Source organism: Oncorhynchus masou, chromosome 5 (assembly GCF_036934945.1).
Source record: "Oncorhynchus masou masou isolate Uvic2021 chromosome 5, UVic_Omas_1.1, whole genome shotgun sequence".
Taxonomy (NCBI): Eukaryota; Metazoa; Chordata; class Actinopteri; order Salmoniformes; family Salmonidae; genus Oncorhynchus; species Oncorhynchus masou.
In genome coordinates this window covers 75,959,967-75,980,685 of record NC_088216.1, presented here as the reverse complement: position 1 = coordinate 75,980,685, position 20,719 = coordinate 75,959,967, and the positions used below count along the sequence as shown (strand labels likewise).

The 20,719-nt window shown below is 42.1% G+C and overlaps 2 protein-coding genes across 5 annotated transcripts in view; both read right to left on the bottom strand.

Annotated features, from left to right (window-relative positions):
• Positions 1-1,676: 1,676 nt before the first annotated feature.
• On the bottom strand, positions 1,677-6,177 carry LOC135529872 (kazrin-like). Its single transcript, XM_064958297.1, has 8 exons — positions 6,126-6,177; positions 5,679-5,884; positions 5,279-5,397; positions 4,976-5,207; positions 3,049-3,150; positions 2,693-2,859; positions 2,452-2,563; positions 1,677-2,278 (listed from the first exon to the last, which is right to left on the bottom strand). Exons 1-8 carry the CDS (start codon positions 6,175-6,177, stop codon positions 2,120-2,122), a joined length of 1,149 nt encoding a protein of 382 aa, XP_064814369.1. The 3' UTR covers positions 1,677-2,119.
• Positions 6,178-7,494: 1,317 nt separating this feature from the next.
• LOC135540259 (kazrin-like) overlaps positions 7,495-20,719 on the bottom strand; it is a 157,990-nt gene continuing 144,765 nt past the window's right edge. For 2 of the 4 annotated variants that reach the window (XM_064966802.1, XM_064966806.1), the window contains 5 exons: positions 14,077-14,213; positions 12,653-12,823; positions 11,327-11,507; positions 10,582-10,715; positions 7,495-9,480 (listed from right to left, as the gene is read on the bottom strand). In XM_064966802.1, coding sequence (XP_064822874.1) covers positions 9,307-9,480; positions 10,582-10,715; positions 11,327-11,507; positions 12,653-12,823; positions 14,077-14,213 — 797 coding nt within the window. In that variant the 3' untranslated portion in view covers positions 7,495-9,306. Of the gene's footprint in view, positions 9,481-10,553; positions 10,716-11,326; positions 11,508-12,652; positions 12,824-14,076; positions 14,214-20,719 lie in introns of all 4 variants that reach the window. The other 2 variants (XM_064966803.1, XM_064966805.1) reach the window with 2 other exon arrangements.

Sequence of the window (20,719 nt, the reverse complement as noted above, 5' to 3'; positions counted from 1 at the left end):
CAGACAGTGAGATACAGGAAACAGGGCATAGACATCAGACCCCTGCAGAGGGAGGCAGGCCAGACAGTGAGACACAGGAAACAGGGCATAGACATCAGACCCCTGCAGAGGGAGGCAGGCCAGACAGTGAGACACAGGAAACAGGGCATAGACATCAGACCCCTGCAGAGGGAGGCAGGCCAGACAGTGAGACACAGGAAACAGGGCATAGACATCAGACCCCTGCAGAGGGAGGCAGGCCAGACAGTGAGACACAGGAAACAGGGCATAGACATCAGACCCCTGCAGAGGGAGGCAGGCCAGACAGTGAGACACAGGAAACAGGGCATAGACATCAGACCCCTGCAGAGGGAGGCAGGCCAGACAGTGAGACACAGGAAACAGGGCATAGACATCAGACCCCTGCAGAGGGAGGCAGGCCAGACAGTGAGACACAGGAAACAGGGCATAGACATCAGACCCCTGCAGAGGGAGGCAGGCCAGACAGTGAGACACAGGAAACAGGGCATAGACATCAGACCCCTGCAGAGGGAGGCAGGCCAGAAACAGGGCATGACATCAGACCCCTGCAGAGGGAGGCAGGCCAGACAGTGAGAACAGGGGGCATAGACATCAGACCCCTGCAGAGGGAGGCAGGCCAGACAGTGAGACACAGGAAACAGGGCATAGACATCAGACCCCTGCAGAGGGAGGCAGGCCAGACAGTGAGACACAGGAAACAGGGCATAGACATCAGACCCCTGCAGAGGGAGGCAGGCCAGACAGTGAGACACAGGAAACAGGGCATAGACATCAGACCCCTGCAGAGGGAGGCAGGCCAGACAGTGAGACACAGGAAACAGGGCATAGACATCAGACCCCTGCAGAGGGAGGCAGGCCAGACAGTGAGACACAGGAAACAGGGCATAGACATCAGACCCCTGCAGAGGGAGGCAGGCCAGACAGTGAGACACAGGAAACAGGGCATAGACAGTGAGACAGGCCAGACAGTGAGATACAGGAAACAGGGCATAGACATCAGACCCCTGCAGAGGGAGGCAGGCCAGACAGTGAGACACAGGAAACAGGACATAGACATCAGACCCCTGCAGAGGGAGGCAGGCCAGACAGTGAGACACAGGAAACAGGGCATAGACATCAGACCCCTGCAGAGGGAGGCAGGCCAGACAGTGAGACACAGGAAACAGGACATAGACATCAGACCCCTGCAGAGGGAGGCAGGCCAGACAGTGAGACACAGGAAACAGGACATAGACATCAGACCCCTGCAGGGGGAGGCAGGCCAGACAGTGAGACACAGGAAACAGGACATAGACATCAGACCCCTGCAGGGGGAGGCAGGCCAGACAGTGAGACACAGGAAACAGGACATAGACATCAGACCCCTGCAGGGGGAGGCAGGCCAGACAGTGAGGCAGGCCAGACAGTGAGACACAGGAAACAGGACATAGACATCAGACCCCTGCAGAGGGAGGCAGGCCAGACAGTGAGACACAGGAAACAGGACATAGACATCAGACCCCTGCAGAGGGAGGCAGGCCAGACAGTGAGATACAGGAAACAGGACATAGACATCAAAGAGCCAGGACATCAGGCGTCTTCCTTCCATGTGTCCTCCTCGCATGGCTACGTTTTCATCAACATCAGGAACAGACCACTTTCAGCCTCCATGGATTTGGGATGGTTTGTTTTATTGCCCAGAAGTGACTTTTTCCTTTACACGTCAACATTCTTTTGTTTGATATGCGGAAACACATTATTAGCATAATGTTCCTTGATAGATGTTACAACAGATGCCTTGATAAAGAAATGTTGTGATGTTCATTCTTAGAAAGGAAACATGGCACCAGTGTTGCAATGTGGAATTTTGAATGTTACCACATCTTCATAGTTTTCCCAATTCAAACATAAGGCATTACGTCCACTGATCTATTGACATTTACTGTACAACAAAAGAAAAAAAATGTCTCTAAAGTTGAAAAAGATTTTAATTCCAAAAAATAAGATGAAAACTTATACTGTCAACAAGTAGGTATTATGTTGATTCTGAGTCCAACCACCAGTATCAACCTCAGGCTAAATGGAAACTGCATTGAAATCCTTGGTGGCTCTGCATAGTTTAGACATTGGTGATCTCAACACTGTTGTAGGTGTGCATGGGACTGCCCTTCGTCCTGGGCACAGCCTGCACACGCGCCTCTCTGGGCAGAGATCCACAGCTGCCATGGTAACCAAGGCCCCGTCCAATGGCGGTCTTTGGGCTGAACCTTAGAGGACTCTGGGAAAATGAAAGGAAGAATGAGTCACAAAGCAAAACAGAGCTTTTACCCAGTGGAAAAATACAGCCTCAGTTTGAATATCCGCAGTACAAGTTTGAATAACTATCATTTTTATAGCGTATTATTTTGAGTCTTCTTCAATGAAATTGTTATTAAAGTAGTTTCTTGCTACCTTGCCTGGTCTTCGTCTCATGGAGACACTCTCGTCATTATAGCGGCTAACAACAGAAGGTGATTGTGGTGGGGTTCCCAACGTATCACAATCCTGCTCAACACGACTATGCCTGCAAGTAGTAGCAAGGAGGGGAGATTTAATTGAGCTCACTGCTGTGAACACTTCCTCAACAAAACATTCCACTTATTACTATTGCTAAGGAGCTTAAAACCATAAATGATAGAGCAAGACTAATCACCTGGCAGGGATGGCGAGAGCCTTCATCTCCTCATATAGGTGCCGATGGAGCATGTGTTTGTGGCTGGGGATTCCCAGGGCCCTGCCCATGGCATCTGCATCAAAGGAGGGGTCCAGAGCCAGCATAGCGCCATGGACTCCCCTGCCATGGAGACTGTCAGCATACTCCTGGACAGTGGGACATAGAAACAGATTGTTTAGCGAGACAGAGGAGGTTTTCCGATTTATTCAAGAACAACAATGGCAAACAAGCAACTATCAGGATGTAAACAGAGTATACACCAGTCTATTGGCCCCAAAATGTTCGAACTGAATCCAGGTCTATTCTGATGTTTCTGTTGTAGGAGAAAGACACACTTTTAGGTCTATGTCTCTGATCCACTTCATGACTCTGTGGCAGGTCCAAACTACAGGGTCCTGGTGCTGGTGCTCACACTGGGCCCGGCGAGCCTGCAGCACCTGCACACCAACAACACACATACAGTACTGTTACAGTACAGTTACAGTACTGTTACTATAAGATTACAATACGGTACTGTTACTATACAGTTACAATATGGTATTGTTGCTATACGGTTAATATATGCTACTGTTACTATACAGTTACAATACAATACTGTTACTATACGGTTACAATACGCTACTGTTACTATACGGTTACAATACGCTACTGTTACTATACAGTTACAATACGCTACTGTTACTATACGGTTACAATACTGTTACTATACAGTCACAATACGGTACTGTTACTATAGGGTTAGAATACTGTATTGTTACTATACGGTTACAATACAGTACTGTTACTATACGGTTACCATACTGTACTGTATTGTTACTATACGGTTACCATACTGTATTGTTACTATACGGTTACCATACTGTATTGTTACTATATGGTTACCATACTGTATTGTTACTGTATTGTTACTATACGGTTACAATACAGTACTGTTACTGTATTGTTACTATACGGTTACCATACTGTATTGTTACTATACGGTTACAATACAGAACTGTTACTATACGGTTACCATACTGTATTGTTACTGTATTGTTACTATACGGTTACCATACTGTATTGTTACTATATGGTTACCATACTGTATTGTTACTGTACGGTTACAATACTGTATTGTTATTGTACGGTTACAATACTGTAGTGTTACTATACGGTTGCAAAACTATATTGTTACTATACGGTTGCAATCCTGTATTGTTACTATACGGTATTGTTACTATACAGTTACAATACACTATTGTCACAATACACTATTGTTACTCTACGGTTACAATACAGTATGGTTACTATACAGTACAGTTACTATAAGGTTACAATACAGTACTGTTAATATACAGTTACAATACAGTACTGTTAATATACAGTTACAATACAGTACTGTTAATATACAGTTACAATACATTGTTGTTACTATACAGTTACAATACAGTACTGTTAATATACAGTTACAATACAGTACTGTTACTATACAGTTACAATACAGTACTGTTAATATACAGTTACAATACATTGTTGTTACTATACAGTTACTATATTACAATACAGTACTGTTACTATACAGTTACAATACAGTACTGTTACTATACGGTTACAATACAGTACTGTTACTATACAGTTACAATACGCTACTGTTACTATACAGTTACAATACAGTACTGTTAATATACAGTTACAATACAGTACTGTTACTATACAGTTACAATACAGTACTGTTAATATACAGTTACAATACAGTACTGTTAATATACAGTTACAATACAGTACTGTTACTATACAGTTACAATACAGTACTGTTAATATACATATACAGTTACAAGTTACAATACAGTACTGTTACTATACAGTTACAATACAGTACTGTTAATATACAGTTACAATACAGTACTGTTACTATACAGTTACAATACAGTACTGTTAATATACAGTTACAATACAGTACTGTTAATATACAGTTACAATACATTGTTGTTACTATACAGTTACAATACGCTACTGTTACTATACAGTTACAATACAGTACTGTTACTATACAGTTACAATACAGTACTGTTACTATACGGTTACAATACAGTACTGTTAATATACAGTTACAATACATTGTTGTTACTATACGGTTACACTACGGTAATGTTACTATAGGGTTTACAGTACTGTACTGTTCTACGGTTACAATTCTAACCATAGCAACACAAGTACACAGTGAGGAGAGGCTGAGTGGTCACTCTAATGTCACAGTATTGGTAATATGACTACAGTTCTGACCTCTTTGTTGAAGTTGATCAGTTGCAGGAGCTGTATAGCCAGGAGCAGGCTGTTTTGGTGGGCCTCTGTGGTGACGTTCAGGAGTCTCTCTAGGTCTCGTCGGCTGAGGGAGTTGAGCACCCGACCATCCACCAGTTGATTTTGGAAGGCTTGGGAATACTGTGGCAACCCGACGTCACTCAACCAACATTTGGAAACCCAGTGATGATCCATTTCTGCAGCCTTTGATAGCCTAAAGGTTTAGGCAGGTACACTTAGTAATGTGTGTGTGTGTTGTGTGTGTGTGTGTGTGTTGCAGCTTACCCCTGGCCAGCCTCTGCCTCCCTGTAGTCCTCGATGGCGAGGCGTAGCTTCCTGCGGTGCATGGGCTTACTGATACCCAGTCCCAGCTCCAGGTCCTCGTCTGTCATCCCCAGCAACACCTGCAACCAGGGGACACCCGTCCAGAGCACTCTTATCAATATACACCTGCACTGAAAATCACTCTTACACTAAGGCACACACACACATGCAAGCATGGACGAGGGAACACTAATGCAGATGCTATGAGGAAGGAAAGCATGCTGAAATTACTGTTTTACTGGGAGGACGAGGGATTCTTAGAAATAATGTTATCATCATTACATGCTGTGTAAAAACAAGTCCTGAAATTAGGCTTAAAGTGGATGTGTACTTGTTACATGTTGAAGCGTTGAGGCCGTACCTTGCCACTTTTGACGTTTTCCGTGCAAGCACGGATATACATGGGCATTGCCATGACAACCTCCAGCCAGGCTTGTACTGCCCCTGCCTTCCACAGTGACATGGGCATGTTCCGAGTGAGCTCTGCCTGCTGGAGGCGGTCCAGCTGCTCCTCTCCATCTGATAGGCTGTGCTGTTGTGTCGATAGGCTGGAGAGGCTGTCAGTGTCTGTCAGGATTGGTCAGGGGAAGTAGGAGTACAGGACAGGGGAGGGGTTTGGGGTCAAAGGAATTGAGAGGCAAAAATGACTCATCCAACTCAAATTTAAAGGCCCAGTGCAGTCAAAATCCATTTTTTTCTGTGTTTTATATCATATTGTACAACAGGTGATGAAACTAACACTTTAAAAGTGTAAACACTTTTGATCAGCGTTATTTTCTGATGGTTGCGAGTTGAAAATACAATCTACACAGGACCTTCTTATCAACAGGTTTGCATGGGCGAGAGTTTCGGCTTTCCATGGTGTCAACACCATATGCTAAGTTGGTTAGTAAACCAATAACAAAGAGTTCCAAAGTTCCCTGCCAATAACAGCTAGTTTTCCATTTTCCCCTCCCCACACAGACCACTCCCAGGCAGTCCCAGCAAAATGATTGCTTTTAAAAATAGTTTCTTGCTAAAAAGATACTTTAGCCCATTTTGATGGAAATGTATTAAAGATTGATACCCAGAAATAGTTTGATATTGGCATAAAAACGGCTGCATTGGGCCTTTAACTGTAGAAAAGGGAGGATGACATATACTGTATATCACTGTATACCTATGATATTACTAACATCCCTCTGAAACATTGGCTACAATATTTACCGTCTACTGAAAGCTATTGGATTGTTTGGCAACTCGTGAACCTGGAATTATGTCCCCCGCAGCTAACATCAAATGTCATTTCATGACAGCAGTATTATCAATTGAATGGCAGAGGGTCTCACACATGAGACAGGACCAAGAAAGCATAAGACAGCTCTGGGACTAGTATGAACAGTCAGTCACTGCTCTATACAGCCAGTAGATGGTGCCAGAGTAATGCACTACAGCAGAGTATTATTACGGTCACTATTATCTGGGCAGGTGACTTATTAGATGCCATAATATGATGACATTACAGAATAACTCATCACACTACAAATGGGATATTACAGATTGAGGACAGGTGCCACATCTGGGCAGGTGACTCAAGCACTGACAAATCCAGGAAAACGATTTTAAATTGTACAATGAAAACTATTTCATAAAGACAGAGACCTTTCTTTAGTTCTAGCATTAGTGAATACTGTGTGAGTAGGGTTAAGGTTTGCATTTAAATGGTTGAGTTTGAATGATCTTGCAGGTGATGGAATGATTTCTTTGTCACTATAGGCAAATATTAAAGATTGAGACACATTAGAAATACATGGGTCACATTATTCATAAAACTAACTGCCGCTGTGAATTTACCACCTGTTTATCAAAGTCTTAAACAAATAAGTAAGCGGCAAAATCTAGGAGGATCAGCAAGTGTGTCTTCTGCCTTGTTCATATGCTGAGAGAGAGGCCTACATAAATACAATAGGATTTGTTCAGTAGGTTTTCAAAAGACATTTTCCTTCAGGAGGATTGCTTTATGAATGATCTCCACAGTGTAGAAACAGACACTTGGTAATTCACAGATGAGGAGTTATTTTTGGGGGAGGGAGGGATTCATGCCCCCTGAGAGTGAAAGAGACACCAAGACACAAGAACAGATTACACATAGAACAGAATAACACCACATGGTTATTTAGTTGCTGGTTTCATTTTAAAATATGATTTTATTTGAATCATTTATCATATTCATTTTTTAAGATGTTAAAGCTCCTCATCCTCTGCCAACAGTTGAAGACAGGTCAGATTATCTTACCCTTGAAGTTACTTCTTGTTCTTTAAATAAAATACTTTGAAAGATTTTCTCTTTTATGCAACATCTCCTAAATTACAAAACATGAAACAAATTATCATCATAATCACAAATGTAAGAAATTAGGAGGGTTGTATGGTAAAGAGCAAGAGAATGAAAATGGGAACGGGTTATGTTTTGGGAGGTTAGGGAATATGAGGATGCTTGAGGTTGTTCATTTTACTGATAACTAATGGATTCCTAACCGAAGCAGCAGATGTAATCATTCAGGGGTTTTACTGCACAGTCCTATGCTTACCGTTGGCACATTAGATAGTTGTCCATTTTAAACTCAATAAGGACAAAAGCGATCTTACAAGGCAGTGACACACATCTACTCTGACTACTCTACTCTGTTTTTTTAAAGATTAAACTTGAACCTTTGGCACTTTAAAATGCTTTCAAACCGTGTGTGTGTATCAGATACATTGATACATTTGTGTGTTTTCTACTTTTTTACTACCATTGTTTTTGGAACCTTATTTTGGTTTTCAGCTTTCAGTCGGAGAAATGCATATGGATCGATTTAACACATCTACAAGCCTGGCAGGGTACCATAATTCTTTAACAATTGATCCGATTGTAACGGTCAGTGTCTATCAGAAACATTCAGCATGGTTAGAACAGAGCAGGAGGCCTACACAAACAAGCACATATCAATCCTCTACCGATCTAACATTCCTATACTGCTAAACATGTATCTATACAAAGCACACTATTCACATCAGACACTCTGGTACTCACAGCATCATCCTCTATAAGGCTATCCTTTTTGTCGATGCTGCCCAATGAGCTATTTAAATGCGTTGTTCCTCCCCTTTTATCCATTATGACAGAATAAGCAATAATGCCTTCTCCCCCCAGCTGTAGCAGTTTCACTTGTTCTACACTACAGTGTCAAAAACTCCTTACTGTAGCTGTACAGTGGGATGTTTCTGGTCCATTGTTAACCGGAATATCAAATGTCCTTCTGATTGTCATATTTTTATCATTTTCTTTCAGTTTCACTATAAGAAACATGGTCGTTCCATATACTTCAATGTTGAGCACTAAATGATACCACGGGTCCAGTGTTCTTCTGTTCGTAGACAACGTCATGGGTTATACTAGTGTGTATAATATATACTTATTCTCCATTCACAATGTGGAGGGTATTCATATCTTCATGAGAATATAAAGGATTGGCCAACTCAGACTGAGGATGGGGGAATATTCTGAATACAAAAGCATGATAAAAGCAACTATAAAATAAAACAGTTATCAGACAAAAGACATTTGCAAACACTAGGTGCCGATTTACTGCCATTAACATATTTACACCAGTCCTTCATGTCTCCAGTCATAAAAAACACATAAATATTAAGATAAATAAAAGATTACACAGCATGAACATGTCCACACATAATTATCTCATGTATATATTTATATGCATGTAAACATATATACATATGCATACATGTACATCTATAAATATATATTTAATTTACATACATACATTTTTGAGGATAATGTACATTTTCTGGGGGCAGCAGTTGTCTCAGGTTTTTCTTGTGGGCACATACGGCAACACACCCACAAGCATGCACATGGTCAAACAAACACGCACACACACGCACACACAGAGAGAGACAGACACGCACATCCGCATGCACACAACCACACATAAATCCACACACCATCACCAGTCAGCATCCTCCTCTATGTAATAATCAGGGATGGATGTACCATCAAACAGGCCCGGGTCCATTGACTTGCGCTGCTTTCCCCGAGCAAACACCCGGGAGAGGGAGCCAAGACACATCTTTTCCTTCTTCTTAGTCTTACGCTTCTGGTCCTCCAGGTCCTCCATAGACTAGGTCAGGGGAAGGAGACGGCAGTAGGAGGGAGAGAGGAAAGAGAGTGAAAGGGGCAGAGGGGAGTAGGACAGAGAGAGAGAGAGTGCAGAGGACAGACAGACATTCGGGTTAGTCAATGAAACAGGAGATTCTCACTCAAACGACTTTCAGATTCAATCACAGAACTACAATAACCAATACTGCAACGGATCCAAACCAACTGAAAGAGCAGGTAAAGACAGACAAACAGACAATACTGCAAAGGAACCAAGCCAACTGAAAGAGCAGGTAAAGACAGACAAACAGACAATACTGCAACGGAACCAAACCAACTGAAAGAGCAGGTAAAGACAGACAAACAGACAATACTGCAATGGAACAGACAAACAGACCAACTGAAAGAGCAGGTAAAGACAGACAAACAGACAATACTGCAACGGAACCAAACCAACTGAAAGAGCAGGTAAAGACAGACAAACAGACAATACTGCAACGGAACCAAACCAACTGAACAAGGTAAAGACAGACAAACAGACAATACTGCAACGGAAAAACCAACTGAAAGAGCAGGTAAAGACAGACAAACAGACAATACTGCAACGAACCAAACCAACTGAAAGAGCAGGTAAAGACAGACAAACAGACAATACTGCAACGGAACCAAACCAACTGAAAGAGCAGGTAAAGACAGACAAACAGACAATACTGCAACGGAACCAAACCAACTGAAAGAGCAGGTAAAGACAGACAAACAGACAATACTGCAACGGAACCAAACCAACTGAAAGAGCAGGTAAAGACAGACAAACAGACAATACTGCAACGGAACCAAACCAACTGAAAGAGCAGGTAAAGACAGACAAACAGACAATACTGCAACGGAACCAAACCAACTGAAAGAGCAGGTAAAGACAGACAAACAGACAATACTGCAACGGAACCAAACCAACTGAAAGAGCAGGTAAAGACAGACAAACAGACAATACTGCAACGGAACCAAACCAACTGAAAGAGCAGGTAAAGACACAAACAGACAGACAGAACAAAGAGTGGTAAAGGTACTTATAGAGAATTGCGGAGGTGTGATTACTTGGTCGGGGAGGCCAGGCAGCTCTTACATTGCAGAGAGAGTGTGTCCGGTGGCGGGGAGAGTTGATGTCACTGGGGGTGGACGACCGATCCCCGTCAGCCGCCGACGCGTCCGAGATGGTAGAGGGCTGGCGGGAGTGACAGGGACTGACCCTGACCACCGCTGGAGAGGAGAGACACACACATTAGTCACCTCACACTGAGCCACTGTAATGGTTGTGCTGTTTGTGTGTGTGTGTGTGCGAGAGAGTGGTCCTCTGTAGCTCAGTTGACAGAGCAATGGCGCTTGCAACACAAGGTAGGTTCGGTAACCAGGACCATCCATACTTAAAATGTAAAATACTAAAAGTATTTGGTTTTAAATATACTTAAGTATCAAAAGTAAAACTATAAATCACTTCAAATTCCTTGTATTAATCAAAAGAGACGGCACCATTTTTGTTTTTTACGGATAGCTAGGGGCACACTCCAACATCCAGCCATCATTTACAGAGGAAGCATGTGTGTTTAGTGAGTCCATGACCAGGGATGTTCTCTTGATCAGTGCATGAATTGGACCATTTTCCTGTCCTGCTAAGCACTCAAAATGTAATGAGTTCTTTTGGGTGTCAAGGACAATTTATGGAGTAAAATGTACATTATTTTCTTTCGGAATGTAGTGAAGTAAAATAAAAATTTGTCAAAAGTATAAATAGTATAGTACAGATACCCCAAAAAACAACTTAAGTAATACTATAAAGTATTTTTACTTAAGTACTTTACACCACTGCCTACCCTGGCGGTCCACAGTGTGTCCGTGGTAGAGTGTCTGTTGGCTCTGGCGGATGGCAGCGGTGAGGGGCAGGTCTCCCTGCATCGCCCACTCCTGACTGCCGTTCACCACCGGCTCTGAGGGTATGGCCAAGGACTGGCGCTTCGGCACGTCCTTAGTCAGCGTGGCCAGGGACTGTTTTGCCTGCCATAAATATACACACAGGGCGGTAAGATACAGTGGTACAGACACAGGCACATACAGTACATGCTTAGATGCATGTATGCACTGATGCATTATACACACATACACTGAGTGTACAAACACCTGCTCTTTCCATTACATAAAATGCTCTTTGCTGCTCTTTCTATGACATAAACTGACCACGTGAATCCAGATGAAAGCTATGATCCCTCATTGATGTCACATGTTAAATCCACTTCAATCAGTGCAGATGAAGGGAAGAGACAGGTTAGAAGAATTTAAGACTTGATACAATTGAGACATGGATTGTGTATGTGTGCCATTCAGAGGGGGAATGGGCAAGACAAAAGATTTAAGGTGCTTTTGAACGGGGTGTGAGAGTAGGTGCCAGGCGAACTGGTTTGAGTAAAGAACTGTAACGCTGCTGGGTTTTTTACGCTCAACAGCTTCCCGTGTGTATCAAGAATGGTCCACCACCCAAAGGACATCCAACCAACTTGACACAACTGTGGGAAGCATTGGAGTCAACATGTGCCAGCATCTCTGTGGAATGCTTTCGACACCTTGTAGAGTCCATAACCTGGTGAATTGAGGCTCTTCTGAGGGCAAAAAGGGCTGTAACTCAATATTAGGATGGTATTCTGAATGTTTTGTACACTCAGTGTGTATACACATAGGAGCACTGATACACCTATAGGTGTAGGAACATGTTTGGAATTGCAGGGCATGTTGAAATGTGTGTGGGATTAGATGGGACAGATCATTCCATCAAGATTAGCATAATTCTCTAGCTGTGAGCACTTGACAGAGACAGAGCTATTGTAGCTCTGAGAAATCTTATCAGCTACTGCTGCTGAGTGTAGTGAGGACTTAGAGGAGTGGCTGGCTGTTGTTGGCTGGCTGGCTGTTGTTGGCTGACTGCTGTTGTCTGGCAGTGGGGAGGAATTAAGGACATGGACTGAATAATGAGTCCATCTGTCAGTCAGGCAAGACAACAGACTCTAAATGGTACCTTAACAAGGCAGAAAATGCAGGAATTCCAATTCAGACCAAAACCTGTGTATGTCAGTGCATATTGGTGTGGGTGTGTGCATGTGCTCATGTGTGTGTGTATCAGTGTGCGTGTGTGTGAGTGTACGTCTCACCATGGTGAGTTCAGCCTCCAGCTCTTTGATGCGGTTCTCCTTCATGTCCATGTGAGAGCGCAGGATGCAGGCCTGCTCTGTGGCCTCTTTGGTCTGCCTCCTCAGATCCCATTTCTCCCTCTCCAGCACGTCCTTCTCCTTAGCCAGGGCCTTCACTGCATCCTCACTCTCCTACAGTACAGAACACAGATACTGTCAATCTTCACACTCCCAGCATTGCCTCAAACCAGTGTGTGAGCACATGACTGCTCAATGAAGCCTGGTGTGTTAGTTATCCTATTTCAAACTGTTTGGAGACTATCTGGCTACTGTATAGTGGATGTAGTGTACATTTCTGTGCTGGTCGTTGTTGAGCATAAATGTGAGTGGTTTTTGGTGCTGGTCGTTGTTGAGCATAAATGTGAGTGCCTTTTGGTGCTGGTCGTTGTTGAGCATAAATGTGAGTGGTTTTTGGTGCTGGTCGTTGTTGAGCATAAATGTGAGTGGTTTTTGGTGCTGGTCGTTGTTGAGCATAAATGTGAGGGTTTTTGGTGCTGGTCGTTGTTGAGCATAAATGTGAGGGTTTTTGGTGCTGGTCATTGTTGAGCATAAATGTGAGGGTTTTTGGTGCTGCTCATTGTTGAGCATAAATGTGAGGGTTTTTGGTGCTGGTCGTTGTTGAGGTATCTGTACTTTACTTCACTATTTATATTTTTTACAACTTTTAATTCACCACATTCCTAATGAAAATAAATGTACTTTTTACTCCAAACATTTTTCCTGATACCCAAAAGTAATTGTGACATTTTGAATGCTTAGCAAGATGGAACAATGGTCCAATTTGAACACTTATCAAGAGAGTATCCCCGGTCATCCCTACTGCCTCTGATCTGGTGGACTCACTAAACACACATGCTTTGCTCGTAAATTATGTCTGAGTGTTGGAGTGTGCCCCTGGCTATCCGTAAATAAATAAAAACAAGAAAATTAAGTATATTTTAAACCAAATACTTTTAGACTTTTACTCAAGTAGTATTCTACTGGGTGACTTTTACTTGAGTCATTTTCTATAAAGGTATCTTTACTTTCACTGAAGTATTACAATTCGCTACTTTTTCCACTGCTGCTGGTCGTAATTGAGTGTAAATATGAGAGTACCTCTCTGTGCTGGTCGTAGTTGAGCGTAAATGTGAGGGTACCTCTCTGTGCTGGTCGTAGTTGAGCGTAAATGTGAGGGTACCTTTCTGTGCTGGTCGTAGTTGAGCGTAAATGTGAGGGTACCTTTCTGTGCTGGTCGTAGTTGAGCGTAAATGTGAGTGTACCTTTCTGTGCTGGTCGTAGTTGAGCGTAAATGTGAGGGTACCTTTCTGTGCTGGTCGTAGTTGAGCGTAAATGTGAGGGTACCTTTCTGTGCTGGTCATAGTTGAGCGTAAATGTGAGTGTACCTTTCTGTGCTGGTCATAGTTGCGTATGAAGTCTCGGAGCTGCTCCTCCCTGCTCTCCAGTGTGGTGTACAGCTGCTGCATCTGGTTCACCAGGTCTGCCTTCTCCACCTTCAGACGCTTACGGTCAGACTTCATAGCTGTGGGACACACACACACACACACACACGCACACACGCGCACACACGCACACGCACACACACACACACACACACACACACACACACACACACACACACACACACACACACACACACACACACACTAAAGGCTTTAACATTAACAGAAGGTTGGATCACAGATGCAGCTATATTTGATTACCACAAGATGACACTGTGGCTTATTGTAAAATCCTAGGAAGAGCAACATTGTTATCCCAAACAGTGGTGTAAAGTACCCAAGTAAAAATACTTTAAAGTAGTACTTAAGTCGTTTTTGGGGGTATCTTTATTTTACTTTACTATTAACAGTTTTGAAAACTTTGACTTTTACTTCACTACATTCCTAAAGAAAATAATGTACTTTTTACTCCATAAATTTTCCTTGACACCCTAAAGTACTCGTTACATTTTGAATGCTTAGCAGGACAGGAAAATGGTCCAATTCACACACTTATCAACATGTACTTTTGATACTCAAGTAGTATCTTATTGGGTTACTGACTTTTACTTGAGTCATTTTCTATTAAAATATGTTTACTTTTACTCAAGTATGACAATTGGCTACTTTTTCCACCACTGATGCCAAAGAAGCACCACAGAGTAAATTATGTAAGGATCTAAGAAGGTAAGTGGTAGAGAGGCACTTAGTCATTCAAAACACGTAACCACACAGACTGATGTGGGCACTATGTTCACTAATCTTCTCCCAAAGACGGCTTGGCTACACAGGCAGCATATTTAAAACAGCCAACTTCCAGGGTCAAGGTTTTCTTTTCAGTATAAGAGACCATAACTCCTAACCTGTATTGAGAGGTTATGAGACCATACATAATAACCTGTACTGAGAGGATATCAAAATAGTGAAGCCTCGACAGGCAGACTAAGATTGTGAGTCATGATAGCAAAGTATTCCTGAATCTTTCTACCAGGAAAAGGGAGAAGCTGTCCTCTCCATAACCGTAACCGTCATTCATTGAGCTTAAGTATTCCCAATGTTCTGCATTAACCCTCTTCAATCAACATTCAAACCTGTTCTTCAATAGTTACACCAGAGAGCGCTACAGCAATGACAACGCTGCCTGCCACCTGTTGCTCCCTGATCGGAAGAGAGAGGAGAGAAGGAGGGATAGATGGGGGAGGTTGAGAGATGAAACAGAAGTGATTGGTTTGTCTTCTTTATGTGCTGTCGCTGCCGGCATTCTACACACAGCCAGTCTACCTTAGCAGGGAATGGGGTTTAACACATTAAAACCAGTAGCTAATGATAGCACATTACGTATTACGCATCCACGTATTCCTATCGAAAACTACCAATGCCTCATGAAGCGGGAAGTATTTGAATTTGAAGCGCGTTATATTGCTGAATGGGGCTGAATGGCACAAAAAAAATCGCAAACAATCATGGGAAAAGTGGCTGTAACTTGCAAAGAGTCATGGTCGATGTCGTCGTTTTCATCCTGCCTGAGAGAGTCAACCAGGAACCTCCTCGTAGCTTGCCAGCCTGTGATTGGTCTGTGTCAGCACATGGTCCTGTGTGACGACAAATGTAGTCAGAATGACTCACTATTTAATTAAATATCTCGATTTGTAGCAACTTTAAAATAGTTCAGAATGGGAATTGAACTTGATCATAATAAACACATTTTAGAGCCCAAAACAGACATCTAATTTCATTTGGGCTGTTCTGGTGATCCTGTTTACATACAGTAGGCTTCCAAGGGAAGACCAGGGGCCTCGTTTATCAATCATGCGAAGGCACAAATCTGTCTATAAACCATGCATCGGATCATTTCCATTTAAAGTGTATTATGTATCTTTGGGCGCATTCGAGCAGATCACTTTTTTAAAGATGTTGACCAAAATTGGCCAGCGCCTTTCAAAGTGTGTTGCATTATGGATATAAAAAATGTAGACTCAACTGCAATCAATTGAAAAGTCAGAACCAAAACTTTAAGGGAGACAACCTTTTTCTGGGGGTTTTTGGGACGAAAAGACACTACATGCTCACAAATGGTTGATGTCGCCACTTATCATTGGATATTATCAAATACATTTTAGAGGCTTAATCTGTGTCTGGGAAACCAGCCCTTAATGAGCAAGTACATTGCTAAGTGCATTTGACTGTAAGGCACATTGTTTACCCAGTAACTTATTTGAGTGTACAAAACATTAGGATCTCCTTTTTAATATTGAGTTGCACACCCTTTTGTCCTCAGAACAGCCTCAATTCATCGGGAATGGACTCTACACAGTGTCGAAAGCATTCCACAGGGATGCTGGCCCACATTGAATCCAATGCTTCCCACAGTTATGTCCGGATGTCCTTTGGGGGGCACACATACACAATCCATGTCTCAATTGTCTCAAGGCTTAAAAGTCTATGTCATGGAAAGAGCAGGTGTTCCTAATGTTTTGTACACTCAGTGTATAGTCTAATACTTTTCGGTACAATGTGTTTTGTCCTTTATGTGATTGAATCAAATTCTGTTCTTTACATGCTTACTGACAACAGCAACATAAAGGTTGAGAAGTACATAAACACACAACAGACTGTAGTGATGCTGACATGCAATCTACTGCAATCTACATGCAATCTACTGCATCCTTATGTAATACATGTATCACTAGCCACTTTAACTATGCCACTTTGTTTACATACTCATCTCATATGTATATACTGTACTCGATACCATCTACTGTATCTTGCCTATGCTGCTCTGCACCATCACTCATTCATATCTTTATGTACATATTCTTTATCCCCTTACACTGTGTATAAGATATTCGTTTTGGAATTGTTAGTTAGATTACTTGTTGGTTATTACTGCATTGTCGGAACTAGAAGCACAAGCATTTCGCTACACTCGCATTAACATCTGCTAACCATGTGTATGTGATAAATAAAATTTGATTTGATTTGATCAATTATCATAGAGTAAGAATCTTTGTGGATAATTAATAATGAGAAAGGTACAAGGGAATGAAGTAATGGCAAACAACCAAGCATTTCCCATATGCTGCAAAAACACATATTTCTTATGTTCTCATTCCAGTAGCCTGTGCACTCACTGCCTGGTTATATTTTGAGAAAACCATTGCAAAAAATACAAAACATGTCTTGTGACTGTTCGAAAGAGCTCGGGCTGGATTCTAATGTCCGTATCATCACGATATTCATTCCTTGGAACACGTTGGTCATGTTTGGCTACATGCAGGAGAAGTGGTATTTTGATAGCATCAACTTAACAAAGGTGAATGACATTGTCGTGTTTCCTCGAAACAGCAGAAGTTGTTCAACTTGCTGTCTTTGCACATATACCTCGCCCACTCTACTTTTTGACTTCCGTCTACAGTCGGCTACTTTGGCCTTACCACTCAAACGTGCCCAATATGAACATTTGCTTGAGGGTGTGCATAAATGTATGCACAGCCATATATGCACCATGCCAAGTAATAAAATAAGGGAACTGCTTGTCAAGCATAGAATGGGGAAAATATATGGCACAAATGTGAGAAATTGTAAAAGAGAGCCTAATAATTATTTCCATTGTGAATTCATGCAATATACCTTGACAGGCTATATATAATTACACCAAATCAGTGCATTTATTACGATAATAATTAATACAAAGTACATTCATTTGTTAAATTAGAGGCACATGTGAAAGTTAAACTATTGTTGAAATACTATAAAATAATGATATAATGGGAAAATGGAATGAGAGGTGTCTGATCTTGCTTGTTACAGTACGTTTGATATGGTTACACAAGACAGCTGGTTATTTAAGGCAAAAACTAAAGTAGGATGGGGGTGTGTATTACGTGAAGGTCTAGCAACCCAACAGTTGTGAGTTTGAATCTCATCACTGACAACTTTAGCATTTTAGCTAATTAGCAACTGTTTAACTACTTACTATTTTTAAGCTACTTTGCAATTGCTTAGCATGTTATATAACCCTTTCCCTAACACATTTAGCTAACCCTCACCCTAACCCTTTTAGCTAACCCTTCCCATAACCCTAACCGTAACCCTGACCCCTAACCCTAAACCCTAGCCTAGCTAACATTAGCCAGCTAGCTAACGTTAACCACCTAGCTAGAATTCGTCACATATCATATGTTTTGCAAATTCATAACATATAGTACGTTTTGCAAATTTGTAACATATAATACGAATTGTAATTCGTAAAATATCATACGATATGGGTGATGGACATCCACAAATTAATACATACCATATGAAACGTAACGTATCATACTAAATTGAGTGTCTCGGATTTACATACAGATGGAACAAAAGGAACACCTCTGGACAAAAGGAATACCTATGCGAGAATGCTGCTCATTGACTACAGCTCAGCGTTCAACACCATAGTGCCCACAAAGCTCATCACTAAGCTAAGGACCCTGGGACTAAACACCTCCCTCTGCACCTGAATTATTATTATTTTTTCCCTCTGCAACTGAATTCTGGACTTCCTGACGGGCCGCCCCCAGGTGATAAGGGTAGGCACCAACACATCTGCCACGCTGATCCTCAACACGGGGGCCACTCAGGGGTGCGTGCTTTGTACCATTCTGTACTCCCTGTTCAACCACAACTCCAACACCATCATTAAGTTTGCTGACGTCACAAGGGTGGTAGTCCTGATCACCGAAACGATGAGATAACCTATAGGGAGGAGTGTCCACATCACCAACAATCTATCCTGGTTCCCCCTCAGGAGACTGGAAAGATTTGGCATGGGTCCCCAGATTGTCAAAAAGTTCTACAGCTCCACCATCGAGAGCATCCTGAACGGTTGCATCACCACCTGGTATGGCAACTGCTCTGCATCCGACCATAAGGTCGCTACAGAGGGTAGTGCGTATGGCCCAGTACATCACTGGGGTCAGGTTTTCTGCCATCCAGGACCTATATGCTAGCCAGTGTAAGAGGAAGTCACAAAAAATTGTCCAAGACTCATAGACTGTTCTCTCTGCTCCCGCACGGCAAGCAGTACCGGAGCGCCAGGTCTAGGTCCAAAAGGCTCCTTAACAGCTTCTACCCCCAAGCCATAAGACTGCTGAACAATTAATCAAATGGCCACCGGACTATTTACATTGACCTCTCCCTTTGTTTTTACACTGCTGCTACTTGCTGTTTATTATCTATGCATAGTCACTTTACCCCTACCTACATGTACAAATGACCTCAACTAACCTGTACCCTTGCACATTGACTCGGTACAGGTACCCCCTCTATATAGCCTCATTATTGTTATTTTATTGTGTTACTTATTTTTAACTTAAGAAAATATTTACTAAATAAACTCAACTTTATTATTTTTTTAACTGCATTGTTGGTTAAGGACTTCACAGTAAGGTCTACCTGTTGTATTATGTGCATGTGACAAACTACATTTGACTCTATGAGTCTTGGACAACAACCCTAAGCACACAGCCAAGACAACGCATGAGTGGCTTCGCGACAAGACTCTGAATGTCCTTGAGTGGCCCAGCCAGAGACCGGACTTGAACCCGATCAAACATCTCTGGAGAGACCTGAAAATAGCTGTGCAGCAACGCTCCCCATCCAACCTGACAGAGCTTGAGAGGATCTGCAGAGAAGAATTGGATAAACTCCCCAAATACAGGTGTGCCAAGCTTGTAGCGTCATACCCAAGAAGACTCAAGGCTGTAATCGCTGCCAAAGGTGCTTCAACAAAGTACTGAGTAAAGGGTCTGAATAGTTATGTAAATGTGATATTTCATTTTTAATAAATTAGCAAACACTTCTTCAAACCAGTTTTTGCTTTGTCATTATGGGGTATTGTTTGTAGATTGATGAGGGAAAGAAGCAATTTAACCAAATTTAGAATAAGGCAAAATGTGAAATAAAGTCAAGGGGTTTGAATACTTTCCGAAGGCTCAACCTTGAAGGAACTGGGCCTAGACTTGAGCCAAGTAGAACGATGAACAGATCTAATTACTGACACTGTGGAAGGACAGATCAGGCAGAAAGTATCGACTTATATACACTACTATTCAAAAGTTTGGGGTCACTTAGAGATGCCCTTGTTTTTGAAAGAAAAGCAAAAAATGTATTTTCTTTCAAAAACAAGGACATTTCTAAGTGACCCCAAACTTTTGAACGGTAGTGTATGTCTACCTCACACACACACACCATGACTATTATGACAGATAAGAATTCTATACAACACACAGTTAGTACATACAGTAGATCAACTTCAGTGGTGGTCAGTGCTGTTTAAGATGAGGGAGGATTATAACTGTTTTAATGAGCATGGCCTTATTTCTATTACTGCATATTGGATCACTGACATTCATATTCCATTCACCCAGCTCAATGTAGCAGCGATAGGTTTAGGCTACTACATGATACTTAAATTATCCCTGTACCCATCATGAGGTTTCTACAACCTAGCCTAGGAATGTAAGTTTCCAATGTAGGTGAACAGGTTGAGAGAATTTATGGTAATCAA